General features: G+C 41.5%; 1 protein-coding gene across 2 annotated transcripts in view; it reads left to right on the top strand.

Annotated features, from left to right (window-relative positions):
* The window catches only part of dbn1 (drebrin 1), a 182,354-nt gene that overhangs the window by 124,684 nt on the left and 39,677 nt on the right, over nt 1-17,993 (top strand). For both annotated transcript variants that reach the window (XM_049591369.1, XM_049591367.1), the window contains exon 2: nt 15,966-16,021. In XM_049591369.1, the coding sequence (XP_049447326.1) occupies nt 15,966-16,021 (56 nt within the window). The remainder of the gene's footprint in view (nt 1-15,965; nt 16,022-17,993) is intronic.

The following is a 17,993-nucleotide window of genomic DNA, read 5'->3' as shown; positions in this document are numbered from 1 at the left end:
CCCCATTGCCCCGAAAAAGGCACATTCTGTATAAACAAAAGTAGGTAGGCAGCATTTTGCTGCACTCCCTGATTTTGTTTTTATACTGCCAATGCTGAAAAAAGACTGATTGGGCTTTCCTGCAAATTTGCACAACTCCTATCTAAAAAGGGCTTATGTGTACAAGGCCAACTGCACCGTCTGCCACCGGAGCAGCGGCTCTACTCCGAGCTCTCTCTGGATGTCCGAGCTCCTTACCCTATCTCTAAGGCTGAGCCCAGGAATCTCATTTCGGCTGCTTGTATCTGCAGTCTCATTATTTCAGTCATTACTCTTACCTCATGACCATAGGTTGGGAGTGAGTTGTTGCCCCAAGCGAAGGAGTTCAAGTCTCGGGGTCGTGTTCACAAGTGGATGCAGGTTTTGCGTTGGAGGCCAGAAGGCAAAGCTTTGGACTGGTCCATCTACGTCCCAGCCGTCACCAATGGTCAGGAGGTCAGTTTGTTTTCATTGAGGAATTTATTTCCTCCAAAATATGTAATAACAACCCATAATGCAACACTCCTCTGTGGAAGGAAGCTGTGTCGTTGTGTGAACGTGCAAATATCTTTCTCCGCAAATAGGCTCCCCTCATTTCTGAACTTATCTTACCCCCCCCCAAAATATTGTCTTGTAATTGCACCATACAAAGTAAGATATGTGCATAGTAGCTGTACTCTACTCTGTACGCTACTGTAACTGATCTTTGTCAGACAGCACCGTTAAGAGATCTGCTGTCAAATGAGGAACAGGAAGCTTGTTTCTGTTTTTGTGCTGCATTTCTTGTCTTGTCTGTACCAGCAGCATTTACCTACATTATTAGCTAGCATTATGTAGTTAGCATCCATTTCAGAGCACAGCTGAGCCTCAGCTGAGGCGGATAAAATTAATCTGAAACTGATCAAATTTCTGACAGTGTGAAGCTGAGCCTGATAAGTCTGAGATGTTCTAAAAAAACAGATGATGAACCCTTGGTTTCGGTTACAGCAACCCTCAGAACAAACTTATTATGGATCAATAATAAACATCTCTACAGCTCTTCCTCCATACAACTCTTTAGTTGTCTGTAATGAGCATTATGGCACGGCTACAGATTACTGGCCTTGTTTTCCCCATCTCTGCCTTTCACACCACTCTCGCTCGTGTCTTACTCATCGGATCGGCGTGCAGAGTTGTGCATTCCCAGACCGACAGGAACAGGAGTCACGGCTGTTCCCTAATGCCCTGTTTCACTCCCCCCTGAAACATTACCCATAATTCTCTGTCCTCAAGTCTGTCTGCCTCATTTCTTTTGCATTAAGTCACCGTTGTAGGTTTCTCGCTCAATAAATCACGCAACGTTATCCGACCACAGGAATAACAGTCATTGCCAGCATGCTTAATCATCCCCCCTAGTTCTCTCTGTCCTATCCCACAATGCTCTCTGTCTGCCTGCTTCTGTCTTCACAGCTCTTTGTCTGTATTTACAGTCTCTCTGTTCTGCGTATCTCTTCAACCACACATATTTCTCTTTTCCCTCTGGCCATTAAAAACCCCAAGAGGGATCTATAACTCTCGAACCCAGTGGATAAATATTAGATTTTGGGGGAACAAAGCGTGCTTTGCTTTTGAATTTGGACAAATAACAGAAAGAGACACTGCACACGCTACAGTTGTGTGTGTATTAGATCACAAAGTCTATTGTCACACTATGCCCTCACTCATTTTATGCTACTAGATGCAGTTTGGTTTTGTTGCTCAAGATAAATTTTACTCTCACTGTCTGTTCTATGCACGTAATGTCTGCTGTTCTGAGACAACATAACATAAAACTTATTGCACCATTTTTACTGCATGTGTTTAAATTGATGGAGTTGCAGAACTGACATCCTTTGATTTGGAAACATTACAGAAACATCTCTCTCTCTTTCATTCGCTCTGTTAATGTCTCTCAGTCTCATAGTTAAGTGCTGACTCCACTTAATCTGCTTTTTCTTTTCCTTAATGAGCCTCTGCAGTCGGCTTCTCTCCTGTGTTTCGTCTTCACTGAGTCAGTAGGAAGGCTGACAGCAGCGGCTCAGAGCAGCAAAGAGCTTTCTGGCAGGAATCATAACATCAGCCCTCTGGTGACGCCGGTCCAAGAGGCCTCAGAGTACGACGAGTGTAGACGCTTTCCATTTCAAACCTTTAAAGCTTTATTGCTTTCCTCTGTACTTAAACTGTGGTACACTCAATACTGCTAATTTTCATTGGGTTGTCATAGCAACTGGTGCAATTCTTAAAGCTCGGAGCCTTAGAAAGTCTAACTGATTTAAAAAAACATATTACTGAGTCTTTCGTAGTTGTTCAGCGTCATTAAGATGGTTAAATGCACATCCTGGTCTTCAGCTCTCATTTTAAAAAGCCTGCAAAACACTGTTACTCTGCTACTTTCAAGATGGACGCACTGCTCCAGTTACTCGTTCTTGTTATATTTCTTTACAGTTTGCAACTGTGACCTTTTCGTAAAAATTCTCCCTGTTGCTGATTAAAAGGTTAATCTAAAAGCAACTGCATGAAATGTGATGCTGGCATGTTGGCCTACTGTATGAACATGCAAAACTCGTTTGAAGAACTACAGTATGTTAACGCATGTTAGCACAGACAGGGCTACGCAGCGAACCTCAGTACTTTTTTTGCTTCTGTCAAGTACCGAGAGCTGGTATCAAATACTGTCAAACGCATACAGACAGTTTCTCATTTAAAGAGTAACTCTTTACTGCTTCTCTCTTTTGAACCTCTGATGTCGTCACATGTGGTCACATCATCACTGCCAGGAAGTTTGGGTGTCCATGTAAAGAAGAGAGGACGTACTCTAAAATATATCATTCAACAGGTTTACTTGATTATATGTCTTGCAGTACACAAAACGTTTTCAACCATCTGGTCTTTATTAGTGTTAAATGCAGGGATATGATTCGTACTCCACCTGCAGACTGACCATTTGGACGTCAGTCACTCAGCGTGTGACTCCTGGAAGTTAACAAAACAGAGATCAAGCTGTTTTCCTCATTCATGCCAATCAGATTTTTAGTTTATAAATCCAATAACACTCATTGTAAAAGCAATTTTTCATAATTACCACCTCTGCTATTTTAGAACAGGAGTGTTATTGTATTCATTATCTAAAAACCCTTTGTGCTGCTGACATGTATGAGGAGAATATTAAAGCTCCAGTGTAACATTGCCTCAGTGTACAGTATACTGGGTCAGACGTAGACTCACAAATCAGTCTTTAGACGCTTTGCTTAAAGGAGCTCTATGTAAGAAATCTAAAGCAAATAGTCGTAAAATCCTCCTAATATGTCACAGAGACTAAGGAATAATGTTCATATTACATACTGATCTCACCGACATACAGCCAGAATAATCGCATCTAAAAAAATTTTTTGCAGTCTGCAAATCATGTTTATGTTTTGAATTTGTGTTTTGGCCTGTTGCGCCACCCACCGCCGTCTACCAGTGGAGTCTCAGCATCAGTTACAGTTACGACTGAGCTACAGCAGCGTGACAAGCAGCATTAGCAGTGTCCCGGTACATAGCATTAGCAGCCGGCTCCTCCTCCGCTGTATCCCGGCAGCAGCGTTAGCAGCAGAGAAGCTGGACTTGCTCGAACGGTCCGCTGGAAAACCGAAGATCAAGGACACTGCGACGCAGCCCCGCCACGGCAGCTGCCCATGGGCAAACAAATCAGTCTCCAGCGTGCTGCTGTCCAGCAACCTCGAATCTGTAGGCGAGGGGGGGCGGACACGACTCGCGGCAGTATTTTGAATTTGAGTGCAGTAACCGTTTTGGCCACATTCTTACATACAGCGCCTTTAACTAAAGACTGATGTCTTTCTCCCTGATTTTGTGTTTAGATGGGCAGATACAATCAGAGTTTAAAAAAACTCCCTACGTTGCAGAACCAATAGTAAATCCGCAGGGCAGTCCTTTGGTAGCTCGCTGAACTTTTGTGCTCGTAAACATAGTCCGACTAGAAACATGTGTAGCGGTACAAAATGGCTCAAGTCGCTGTAAGTCCTTCATTTCCACAATCTTGTGGACTGAGCACACGTTTGATAAAACGGAGTTAAATCTCTCTGCATCCATTTTCAAGCTCTCTGTGTGTTTGTTTCCTTGCGGACGAGAAAAGGGGGAGCGCACATTTCTGAGAAGGCGTGTCTTTTTTAAAAATGCAAGAGGCGTTGCTTTGTTGCCGGCCGTTTTCGCCGGTGTGTTAAACACACTTTAGAAAGGAGTGTCCCCAGACTATCAGAAGGCGGAGATCTCTGACTGTCTGGTGGCGAGACCACGTCAGACGTATAAATGTATTTAAAGTTTTTTGGGCTCTTGAGTAATTGGCATCTTTTAGGTCTCAAGCAGCAGTGCTTTAGAGTAGAAAAACATGCTTATATTTTGAAAAAAAAATATTGCTTCAATACCGAAACTGTAGAATCATTTAGTCACTAATTAGGACATTTTTCAGATGATACTCAGCTCTGAACAAAAGCACTCTGGGCAGCACCAGCCAAAAGACCTGCCTGACTGCGTCTGAAGCCCTGCTGCAGTCAACATCAGCAGCGCCATCTGCAGCGTGTGTCAGCCACACAGGAACATGAGCGTCTCAGACAAAAACACATTTTTAGTTTAATTTTTAAGATTAAATGTGATGTTAGTTTTATGACAACATTAAGTTGATACTGCAACACATTTTTCTAATGACCTGCTGTTTGCAATGTGAAGTAGAGTTTGCACACGGAGCTCAGTGTCAGGTCTGCATCCTTTTTTTAAGATGTGATGTGAGGCCAGCTGGATCATCATCCAACACACACTCACACACATACAGAGCATGCTGTGTGCTCACCTGGTGTGTGTGTGTGTATTTTGCCCTTCAGCTGTCCTACACCCTCCTCCTTCCCACCATGAATATCTTTACATCGTCGCTCCCCTCAGGTCAAAAACTGCTGTTGCCGAGATAACGATGGGGGGGATGCTGCCTGGTTGCCATGGTGAAACCCCCTGTGGGGTGTGTGGGGTGGTTTATCTTGGCAGCCTCTGTTTTTTTAACATCTTCAAAGCCAGTGTCATGCGCTGCCATGCCGACCCTTCATACAGGAGGTGGACAAAATAACAAACTTGCACAACATGTCGCCACATAGTTTGAGCTCTTGTCCGTCTTCATGCACGTACCTGTTTAGATTCTTCTCAATCCAAAATACTTCCTTTTTTGGTCAGACCTGCCAGTTTTAAGCTCTTGGCTGCTTGCCTTTAAAACAAGACGTTTCTTAATGGAAGTTCTGTTGCTTAAAACAACAGCAAAAAAAAACAAAACAGATTTGTAAAATTGACACTGTCCTGTGTTTGTTGAGACTGTGTCACAGAGGTGTTTATTCAGTCCTGAGCCATCCTGTTCCTTTAAGTGAGATTCAGCGTGTCACCACAGTTCCTCCTCTCTGATTCTGTTTATTCACCTCCTGGAATATTCCTTAAAATCAGCTGTTAGTTTCCTCTTGGTCCCGAGGATTTGTGATTTTTAATTCTGGCACGGTGCAGACCAGCTTTCAGCTTAAAATAACTGGCTCTGTAGCTTCTTCCTGTTGAGACTCCTGTTGTTTTAATGGGCAGGGAGGGAAGAAACGATCCAGTCTGCTTCATGTGTGTGTTTGAATGCTGCATTGTGTGCAACAGTATGAAATATGGTTTTTGTTTCGTGTGTGATAGACGACACAGAAAGAAGAGAGACCAAGGAGGAAGGGACAGAAAATACAAAATAATTAGCTCCATTTGAAGATACAGTGCCAGGTTAATGTGTTCAGTTTCAGCTGAGATAAATTGAGTCTGTCTTCAATGATCTTGATTAAGTCCAGACACAGAACGTGTTTAATGACATGAAATTGTCTTTTTAACTCTGCGAACCTTGCAGCAATTATGTCATTTAGAATTTCCTCTCCAAGCTTTTCTCCGCCACTGATAGTGCCTCTGCACTTTAATTATATCTCTATGTAGGTGAAGGCGCACTGCTTCAGTGCTCTGCTGACTCTAATAAACGAGAAATAAACGCTAACATCGAGTAACGTCTTTTTAGCACCAAAAGATGACACAGTTACACAGAGAAGGATAATAAAATCGGCTATATGAAAGTGACTGTTAGTTCACTGTGCGCACACACACACACACACACACACACACACACATCCTCCTACAGTAAAAAGCAGATTAGAGAGGGAAGCTGTTGTGCCGCCTCCAGTTAAAAACACTACAGTGCTTCTTCTGCACATCAAAAGCAGCGTGGGCATGCTCACACGAACACACACACACGCACGAGAAAATGATATATGAATAGTATATTTCTCATAGATAGCGAGCTGGGTCGAGATCTGGTGACTGTGAAGGCCACAGCTTATGATTCACATCATTTACATACTCACTGAACCGTTCAGTGAACTCCTCTGACCTATATAGATGTATATGTGTGTATATGTGTGTGCTTCAGGCCTGACACTTTATATTTGAAATTCAACCTTCTGCTTGAACACGGGGAAAATTGTAATATTCAATTTGTAATGATCTGTTCAAAATTCACAGTGTACAAAGTGTTGTGTTCGCTAATGCAAAATAGAGAGAGCTAGTAAGCTGTTCTGAGGAAATAATCACGACGCCAAACAATCTGGTGAAGTAATGTGAGGAGGCATTTTGGATTCGATGTCAAAGATTTGAAAAATCGTGGATAAATGTTGTTTGCTTTTTGCTGATAATGTAAAATCAACAAGTCCTGAAAATACGTTTATTCTCTGATCTGATGCCTTCCAGAATTGTGACAAATTACTGTTGGAAAATAATTTAGTTTAGGCACAACATAATCTTTATTTGGTTTCAGATAAGATTGTGGGTTTGGGTTAAAATGACTACTTTGTTAAGGTTAGGGGACCTTCATCGTTACGGTTTAAAGTATGGATGGAAACAGGAAATTAACAGCAGTCTGCTTTCGTTGAGCAATCCAGTCACCACAACATCCGTCATACATGGAATATGTTGCTCAGTACTGAAAGAATAGTTCACCCCAGAAAATCTGAATTGTATATAATACGGTCCCAGAAAAGGTTTCTATTGAAAGATGTTCAGGGGAAAGGAACGCACGAAAAATGGAAGCATGTCAGTGGACTTCGACAAAGCCCACAGCTCGTTCTGGACAAGAGTCATAATTCTAATGTCCTATAGATGGCGTTATAACTTGAACCCTATTCGCACGGGATTAGTATTACCTGGGGACCTCTGGTAATTTGTAATAATTGCGGAGGATGTCTGTGATCTTAATCCCGTGCAAATGCGGCATGTCTGTAATTTGTAAAGTAAAAATTCCACCGCAAATTACCTACTATATTTCGGCACACAGACGTCCCATGATAATACTAGTCCCGTGCGAATCTGCATCTCAGTGATTGGGGGGTATTTTAGTTGTTGTTGTTTTTAATTGCGCGCCTTTTTTCTACCTCTGGAGTCTGCGGTGGAAATTACGAATGACAGTTTTGACAGCATTTTAGGTGCAAATGTAGGAGACGGGCACCGGAGCAGGAGTTCTTTGTGGATATTTTCCCCAACGGTGTGGTTGTGCACCATTTCGTCAAATTGCCTCTGGTAATGTGTCTCACTCCACACAGCAGTTAAACTCAGCGTCTCCTCGCGCGTCCAGTGTCTGTTTTTCTCACCTGTAGCAGCCATTTCGCTTTGCCACGGCTCAGCACATGGATGTGACTCAGCAGCACGCAGCAGCAGCGGATGTCTTCTTCTTCTTCGGATTTTATTGGCGGTTGGCAACTCAGCAGCGGATGTTACGATGTGCACAGCTTTGACATCATATCCGGGCCGTAATGTCAGTAAATTAGAGTAAAATATAGACTTCACTTATCCTGTGCGAATGCGCCGCAAGAAACACAGACAATTAAGACGATTATTATGATATTGTTGTGGTTGAATTTGATTAAACTGCTGATTTTTTTGTTGTTGTTTTTCTTGTGTTTGTAAAATGCAGCTGCTCTATAGTGTCATTAGTTGTCACTCAAGTGAGGGGGGTAGTTAATGACTGCGTGGGCTGTGTTCAAATTCAAATTAGCTCAAAACTGATGTCAAAAATTTTTATGATAAAAAAAAAAATGTTAAAGGAAAGCGTTTTCTTCCAGACTAATATGTATGAAAAGATGACACACATATTGCCATGAACCAAACTTGTTCATGGAAAGGTCGGGGTGATACCCAGAAGAGCTCACTGACTATGACCTCCACACTTGTGATTAGTTCATGGATTTAGTCTCCATCAGTCCCTCATTGTTCCTTTAATCTTTTATCCTGCTGACTGTTTGTTCTTTTCCTCCTCCTCCTCCTCCTCCTCCTCCTCCTCCTCCTCCTCCTCCTCCTCCTCCTACTGATCGTCTCTACTTTTAACCTCCCCGCCTGTTAGTTTCCTCTCTCTCCTTATCCTTCCTCATCTTATCCTTGTCTCTCTTTTCCTCTCCCTTCCCATCCCTTTCCCTTCTTCCTTTTCCTCAGTGCGACATCTCCTTCTGTCCCACGTCTCTTCCCCTTTGCTTTCCTCTTTTTCTCGTATTTTCCCTTTTATTCTCCTCTCCTCTTCCTTCCTCTCTTCCTCCTTACATGCCCAGCTGCGCGCACGCACACACACACACACACACACACACACACACACACACACACACACACACAGAGCTGTTTCTAGGTCATGAGGGCTTTAAATGAATAATAAACAGCTGTCTGCTTTAAAGAGAATTATTTATAGAGCATCGAACGAGCGACTGAGACTCATATGTGCTCTCTCTCTCTCGCTCTCTCTCTCTCTCTCATTCTTAAATGCTTTTTTCCCATCCATCCTTTTTACACTCTGTTGTCTTTATCATCTGTAATCCTTTTATGCTCTCTTTGTTTTTCATCTAATCTGCCATTCAATCTTTCCTTTCCTGCCCTGCCTCCAGGACGCTGCTTTTCTACTGGTTTGTAGACGTTGTAACGTTACTACGACGATAGCTGTCGCTATATCTGTAGTAGTAATAGTAGCAGTAGCTCTGTCCTCAACACAGACCTGGATGTGTCTCCTTGTGTGATGCTCAGAGCCCAGTGTCCTCAGGAAATACATTAATTTTGGACAAACACGTCGTGACTCAGTCTGCGTCCACGTCTGTAGTTTTGCTCTCATTGACTTCATCAGTCACAGCTCAAGTGATGCTCCAATGTGAAATCTGCATATAAACAAGTACGGTCTAAAATGTCCTTTGCAAGCTGACTTTGGGTAGACAAGTATCCCAGCATGCATTTTGCATCAATCGGAGGTGATCATTTTTGCACACAAGCCGTACATTGACACTCTCATGTGTTAGATAACAGCTGTTTATTTAGACATCCAGCAGTTACGAAGCGGCAACATCATTTATTTGAAATTGTGTTTCTCTTAAGTCCAATACTCACTCTCCTTATAGCTCCAGTTTGGCCTCCTCTACCTGGCTCTTAGCAGCTAAATGCTCCACTTTGGTGCTGAGCAGATATTGTACACTGCAGGTTTTTACATCATTTCTTGTTGAAAACAGCTGCCTGTGGCTGAAAATGAGCAGACTGACAGTGGAAAAAGAGGATGGATAAATGGAGCTGATTGGAGAAGATGAGGTTTTGGTGATGAAATTCGCCGGCTAGCACAGAGAGAGAGAGAGAGAGAGATTTTTGGAAGCAGCAAGTGACTCAGCAGAAACAGACAGGATGGAGGGAGGGGAGATGAGGTCAGCAGAAAGTCAGACGGTGGCCAGACTAAAGCTTCAGGCTGAAACAGCATGAGATCATCTGGACTGAGCCTGACTGGTAATACCCGCCACACCACACAGAGACACATGGACGTCGACAATGGTGCATACAGCTGTGAAAAATAAAATCCTCTCTTACGAACTACATTTAAAAGCACAAAGCCTCACAGTTCTAGCATTTTAAACTATTTAAGATCCCAATATCACCTCAGCATGTATCTGTTTAGGTTGTATGTTTGAGTTCATACAAGACAGTAAGATTAAAATGAGGAAAGAAACCGTACGTTACAATGTTTGTGTCACTGTAAATGTCAGTTCAGTATCCCACAGGCTAATCCTGACTTCTAACTGTGACTTCTACAGAGGCCCCTGCGTCACGTCTTTAACCAAAAGAAGTCAAAAACAAAAACTCTTATTTTGGGGAATGTTATGTCCGTGCTGATGCAGTGGGGAGCTTCTTCAGGGTATTCTTGTGCTAACTAAAGTTTGCAGATAGAAAATTGTTTGTTAACCCGATGAAGACAAAGTGCACTCACACTCACTCACAAATGACACACAGAAACACTACATCGATATAAATTACTGGCAGCAGCTCAGAGCTTTTGTGCTGATTGAGAGTTTGGTGAAGAGTTTATATTGCAGGTTTTTTTTAGATCAGTATAATCTTCAATAATCTACAGTGCTCTGCCCCCCAGTTTATAATCTCCTGTTTAAACCCTGATAGATTAAAGGGTAATTTCTCTAACCTCAATCCCTGCATGCCTTCAATATGTAGGAAAATCAATTTTGATCTCCGTCTCGTCCTCATGGTTTTCAGTTTCCATAACTTCTCCTGATTTGATGGAGAGTTGGTCGACGTTAGAGTGAAAATCTTGTAGTCATCCAGAGCCAATAAAGCTGGAAGCACTGACGTGTTTAAATCCTCTCCAGCTGACCCAACAGAAAGTCCATCATTGAAACACATGCTGCATGTCAAAATATTGTCTTATACCCATGGAAACATATCTAAAGATACTCCCAGTGTTGGAAGGTTACTAAATGCATTTAGTCAAGTTATGTTCTTAACTGCAGTGTTGAGGTACTTCAGTATATCCATTGTATGCTACATGTAGTGCCACATTTCAGAGGGAAACACTCCTCTATATTTATCTGACAGCTGTAACGTCCCGTTTCTTTTCGGATGTGTTAAAGAAATGGTGCGTTGTTTAAGATTGCACTACCCAAGAGAATTTAAAGCAGCTGCAATTACAGTAGCTTCACCTTCGCCAGCACATGATGATGTTATGCATCAATAATGACGATCCAATGGTATATATTGCTAACACACCACTTGTTGTAGTTTTGATACCTTAAGTACATTTTGTTGCCATGCTTCTTTGCCTGTGTTCCTAATGTGGTATTGATTCATTTACTTGGAGTAAATAATCTGAATATTTCTTGGATACTAGCTGACAGTGTGTGTATAAAACGGTGCACAAGACGGATTATGGTTATATATAATATTTTTTAATCAGTGTTGTTATGCCTCTGTGCCATTTATAGTCGTGGCTGAAGGCATTATGTTTTCAGGTCCGTCTGTCTGCTGAGGGAGTTTCTTCAAATTTAGTACAAACATCCAATTTGAGTCAGGGATGAACTAATCAGAATTTGGTGGTCAAAGGTCAAGGTCGCTGTGACCTTGACCGTTGCATTCTTGTGAACACAGTATGTCAAGAACACCTTGACATAACTACTTCAGTATTGGCACAAGCGTCCACCTGGACTGAACAGAAGTTGGTGGTTGAAGGTCAAAGGCCAAGGTCACTGTGACCTCACAAAACATGATTGTGGCCATAACTCTGAAATTAATATGCTAATTCTGACAAAATTTTACACAAGTGTCTAATAGGATAAAATTATGAAACTAGAAAACCAGACCTCTGCCAAGTAGGTGATATTCCCTCCCCCTCTGCATCAGATTGCAGCCTGCACCACAATTAGGTTATTTGCATCACTATCATTATTAGGTTATATATGCCTTCACCATGGAGACGCTGTGGTGTATTTATTCGTTTTTATTTTGGACCAGCACAGAATATAATATGTTTTTTGTGTTTTTCACTTTCTTTTTTTCCAACACGAAACATTAATTTCAACTTTAGAATTACAACAATATTTAGCAAGTAGAACGAGACGTGCTTTCCGGCCACCAGATGGCGCTATTTTCACCGTCTTAATTGCTGCTGAGGCTGTCAGACCATAGACTTTTTTATTATTTTATCCACTTTGCTTCAACCGATCACCACCAAAATTTTATCATCTGTTCCTTGTCCCATTATCCACCCTTCCTGAAAATGTCATCAAAATCTGTTCATAACTTTTTGAGTTATGTTGCAGACAAACAGACAAACATGACCTCCTTGGCGGAGGTAATGATGACATTTTGTATCTAAAAGGTATGTTCTGCAAAAACACTTCTCTGATAAATATTTAACATTGTAACTCAGGAACAGAAGGGAAGACATTTGTTTAGATACTGAAATGGTGACACTAATCTTGGGTGCACACCTTCAAACTGTGCTGATTGTATAGAAAGATGTGTGTGGAGCATCTATGTGTTTACAACTTGACGAGTCCGTAGAGGCATAAAACCATGAGGCAGTAATTGTAGTTTAAAGATGGAATAGATAAGATAAAACCTAAATAATATAGGATAAAGTATAGCTTAGCCTAAATCCAGCTGAAGCTGACTTAGATAAATGAGAGGTGAGTCTGACAACATGGAGCTCAGTCTGCTGAGTCTGAGATGTCCTTAAATGGCCACTGTACAGATGATAAACCCTTTAGACTGTGCTAACAAACTTTACGTTTTTACCCCACTAGTGGTATAGATGTATGAGTTCTTGTATATAAATGGATGGTATGGCTACAGACGTGTTGTTTTGTTGTAAAGAGTTCAGTCTGACCTGCAAGTAAATGGATTTTTCAGCGGGGTCATTCCACGAGGTCAAACAGTTTTTATCCGCAAATGTCGACTAAACTGTTATGTCTCTCACCTTCATTTAACCCCAGCTAAAGAGGTCAGGGGTGTATATGTGTGTGAAAGCATGAGGATGTGTGTGGGCATGCACGTAATTGATTTTATATAATGCATTGAGTGTGCCTGTATATGTACTGTGGATGTGAGTGTAATTGTGTCTGTTGTGTTAGAAAAGAGGACTTCAGTGGAGAGGGCAACAGAGGTCAGGCTGAGAGAGAACATTTGTGACAGTGTGTGAGTGTCTGGTCTTTTATATTTGTGCAGGCCAAAGTTTAAAACTGGAAAGTGAGGACATTTTGTCTTGTTTATCCAGTTAGAGTTGGTTTTAGATAAAAGCTGAGGGGACTGTATTATGTCAGCAAATGTCCTCAGTGGTACAAAACTGTGTTTGTTAAGGACGTGTGCGCTTTTCTAATCCATGCAGAGACTGACAAGAGTTCCCACAGTCATTAATCAACCCAAGTAATCTGCTTTACACACACACAGGCTTGAGCAGATAAAGCAGCTCTATCAGTCATCCTAAAGAGGTTTGTAACTCTAGTGTCTGGAGTCACTTGTTGTGTCGACCTCCGTCACTTCTGTTAGCCATCTTCATCATGAAGCAGCTGGTTTTTATCTGGTGTTAATCAACTGCTATGTGATTGCAGCAGCAAAGAGAGGGGTATGGTTGTGGCGTGTAGCACTGCAGTGTTAACAGACAGCTAACTGAATCAACATCAGTCTGAAACACTGTTAGGAAATTCACCACAGAGAGTGGTAATATAGAAGATGGGTTTTTGAAATGGGAAAGCACTTCTGAGCTCTTGTTCTGTAGCACCGAGAGAGATGCACTCACAAATTTTTGATAACTTCTGCCTCTTGTTCATATACGGCAGTGATTGAGGGCACTTACTGTAAGTTGCTTGGGGCAAAAGTGTCTGCCAAATAAATGTAATGTGTTGTAAAAACAAGGCTAAGAGTCTACAGTCATGCAAGTGTTTCTGTGAGACTACTTAGGCACAGCTGTGCCTCGAGCTAAATGCTAATATCGGCATGCTAACATCCCCACAATGACAGTGCTGTAATGCTGATGTTTAGCAGGTAAACAGGTGTCATCAGCATGCTGACTGAATGTGATTTTCACATTGGCTAGTCATCCTGTTTAATTTGTCTTCTGATTAAATTGGAACCGTTGAAACAAGTTGTAGGAAGCCTCTGCAAGTAATTGGTTGCTGGCAGACACTGGTTCTGCCGGCCTGAATAGAATATAATGTCTATAGCCTTACTGTTGCGTGTACAGCCTTATAGACTGAGCTGAGTAGTGATGTGCGGGTCGACCCGTAACCCGCGGGACCCGCAAATGGACCTGCGGGTCGGGCAGCAGTGATCGTCTGTTAAATCGGTCTGTAAATGATATTTTGACATTATTGGCTATTGCTGTCATGGCATCCGAAGGTACTGATGCGTTGAGCAGAAAGAAACTTGTTGAAACTTTAAACAATAATTTATTGTACAAAACGGGGGAAACAAACGTTGACAAAAACGGTTCCATAATTCATATTAAATTCAAAAGATAACGAAAAAACAGCTACAAGTGAGAGTGAATAGTGATAAAGTGGTAAAACTTGGCATTGATCCACAGCCTCAGATGGATGCGCTCAAGCGTGCCGTGCGCACAAGCTCAGCTGGTAGGCGATACTATATTTTCATATTTTTAACAATGCAATTTAAAAGTTTCGATTTTTATTGATAACCTACATTTACCAACAACAAAAAGACTACATTTAGCACCAAAAAAATATGTAAAAAAATAAATAAATAAATAAATAAAAAAAATTAAGTAAATAAAAAAATGAATATCGAATACCAAATTTTCATAACGAATACCTATCCATAGAAACGAATATTCGAATATCCAAATATTTGGATACAGCCCTACAAATGTTAGAATTCAAAAAGGCTAAACACAAAAATTGGAAACTAGTAAAAAATTTTTAGGCCTAACCACTAAACATTAGCATGTTGGCAGCATCATTAGCCCGTTTTCCACCAACATTTCTAGGAACTTTTATGACCAAGAATTCGTTTATCCAGGTAAACAAATTCCTGGTTGGTTCTGAACAAATTCTGTGTGGTCTGCGTTTCCACCGCACCTCAAAGTTTCGGATAATTTATTCAAATGAGCGTGATGGCGTAGATGATTCGGCGTGTGCCCTGTATTGGCTCTGCGAGCTTATTGGCTGGTAACACGGTGGTGTAGAGAGTTGGGGCTGTTTGTCTCGGCCAGCAGCTAAGTTTAAAAGTATTTTAAGATAAGTGTCAAACTAAGTTAGTCTCCATACAGACAGCTGTCATTTGATTTTATTAGTAACACTATCAGCTGAACTGGCGTGCTGTCCTTGTGTAAGACATAAGCATATTGAATATCGCTGTCTACATGTTTACATATTGATGCTGCTGAACACGTATTGATAAAGTATTGGCTTCTTACTCTCTAAGGGTTAATGTCACTTATAGTAATGAGTGTAGCTGCCGTCAACTTGAGTCATTTTCAAGTTCGTTTCCACCGCGACCGCTCAGCTGTTCACCGGTTGCGTCGGTGTGTGTGTAGTTGTGCGTAGAGGAGATCAGCGCCGGCACAAAAGAACCGATACCGTTAGCGCTTATCAATATTATGGTCTTTAATAATTTAGCTCCGGGGCTAATTTAGTACCTACCGGGTGTCGGTACCCATCTTTAATCAACACACAATCGAAGTGAAGACCTGTAGAAATGAAATAAAGTTTGCAGCGGCTTCCCATACCAGGAAGTGTGGAACGCTGCAAGCGTGTCTTCAACTGAACAGTGTTCTTCGACAAACAGCCCCGCCCCTCAAGAATTCTGGGTAATCTGAAAAGTCCTACCTCCCTACTAGGTTTTTCAGAATTCCAGGTAATTGATAAAAGTTCCTGTGGTGGAAAAGGGGCTATTGTGAGCATGTTTGTACACTGACTTTAGCGTTTAGCTCAAAGCACCATAGGTTTACCAACAGTCTCACATGGTTGTCGTCCCTTGTTGCTTAAAAATCTGTAAATTAATTGTTTGACTGATTGTCTACGGCTCATGCAAAATCAAATTGTTGAAAATGTGTCTCTTTCTCTTTCTCACAGGGCCTTGTACACATATGAGGATGAAAGCAATGATTTGACAATGGCATCATCAGGAGGTAAGTTTATGCTTTTTTTGTCCACCAGTTTAATCTCTCCCAAACGTGACATCTTGCTGTTCTCATTTATTTTATGTCTTAATGAACATGGCTGCCTAAAAGCATGTTAACATCATGTGTGGAGGTGGCTGTAATTTGCTGCTGCAGACCCGTGGTTGAAGCTCTGATGAGCTCTGCAGGTTCTGCTGTTGCTTTAGGGGGAAAATGATCATGTTCTTTGTCTCCTGATTGTTACCGAGCCATCAGAGAGCTGGATTCATTATTACTACAGTTAATGACGCGCTGCATGATCATTACAGTTTAATGAGATTCCTCTGTATTTGATGCACACACATGCCCTCACATAATGTCTTACTCCTTCCTCTCTTTAATGATATTGTTGCGTCATGTCTGAATTAGCAAATGTACATATGGACAAATCTCTTACACACTTTCGACCAAATTCATCTTGTTTATCACATATGTAGTTACTGTTGTCACTCAGGCTTTAATGACATAATTTCTGTATAAAAATTGCTTTGATGTGGGTGTAAATATCTACTTTGGCGTACACACAGTGGAAGAAAATATAATGAAGATATTTTTCTGAGCAGTGAGAGTGTAAAAATGTAAGTAGGGTTTTTCTAAGGACAATAAACAGATCAATGCACGTCTGTGTAATTAGCTACATTCACAATAGAGTTAATTATTTATGCACAAACTGGAACTGGAAAATAGGTCATAAACAACACGTTACAGCAACATTTTATTTTACTGCACTTAACCTTACTTTGGGAGAAAAGTGTGGTCGTATTTTCATCAGTCTTCTGAGTTTTCTTGTAACGATCTATTTAATGTTTCTCGGCACAAAAACACAAGGAGTCTTCTGGATAATTGAGGCTGCAAGACGGCTGCCAAGCTGCAGACCAGTGTTGGGGAACAAGAAACAACAAAACCGGATGTTTTTAGTGAGACATTGTGGCACTTAGAGCGGTGATTGTGTCACCAGAACTGGGTGTTATTAAGCAGGATTTTGCATCATTTCCAGCCTTGATTATGACGGTAAAACTGGGTATTTTAAGCCAAAACACAATCTTTTCCTTTCCATAACCAAATGGTGTTTGTGCCTAAACATAGCCACACATTATTGTATAAGTTTCAGCATATCCACTGCATAGTAATGTACACATTACATTTTAAACTGTTAAATGTTTTACCAGCTTTTATGTAGGTTTGCCGTTGACAGAACACACGACAGAATCTGAAGCTCCCATGATTGGATATTTCTTAGGAGTTATAGTTAACTTCTCTCCTTCAGTTGTAAGGTGGACGTTTTATCCAGCCTTACTGAGAGCCACAGACAGGGTAGGGAAGTCAGTGAGACAGGTACTAGGAGACAAATAAACATATTGTTGGTTTTGGTCTTTTCATGTGCCAGCCTCAGACACGTCCTCAGAGACGTGGCAGAGAGCTGGACGTGTCTCTGGGTTTTACTTTGATTTACTTTTGATGAGCGCCACGGCTTATTCTGTGAGTCTAATGTAATCATCAACGCGGAAGTTCCTGAATATAAAAACATGAGCGGAATAAACTGGAGCTACTACAGTGAAGTGTCTGCATCACTAATGCTGGAGAGCTGCATGATAAAGAGCCACTTCTGCCAGCAGTGGTCTTAGTTTCCTTCATGTCGGCAGCTTTTCCTGAGAGAGACGTGAATATTTCAGCAGCGACGGAGAGGAAACACAGTTTGTTCATCTGCACTGTAAACCTCAGAGGAATCTATCTGCCTCCTCAGAGCTGAACCAATAGACCGCAGTCGTGTTTGTGCGTTTGTATGTGTGGTGTTTACAAATGTGTGCACAGACATCCCTGACATCTGAAGCTGCGCTGAGATTCGGAGAACAGGATCATAATCTGAGGCAAAAAACTAGCAGCCTGGAACATGTCGCTGCTGATCTGCAGACAGTGCTGGAGGAAGTATTCAGATCCTTTA

Source organism: Epinephelus fuscoguttatus, linkage group LG12 (assembly GCF_011397635.1).
Source record: "Epinephelus fuscoguttatus linkage group LG12, E.fuscoguttatus.final_Chr_v1".
Taxonomy (NCBI): Eukaryota; Metazoa; Chordata; class Actinopteri; order Perciformes; family Serranidae; genus Epinephelus; species Epinephelus fuscoguttatus.
This window is presented reverse-complemented; position numbering and strand designations above follow the sequence as displayed.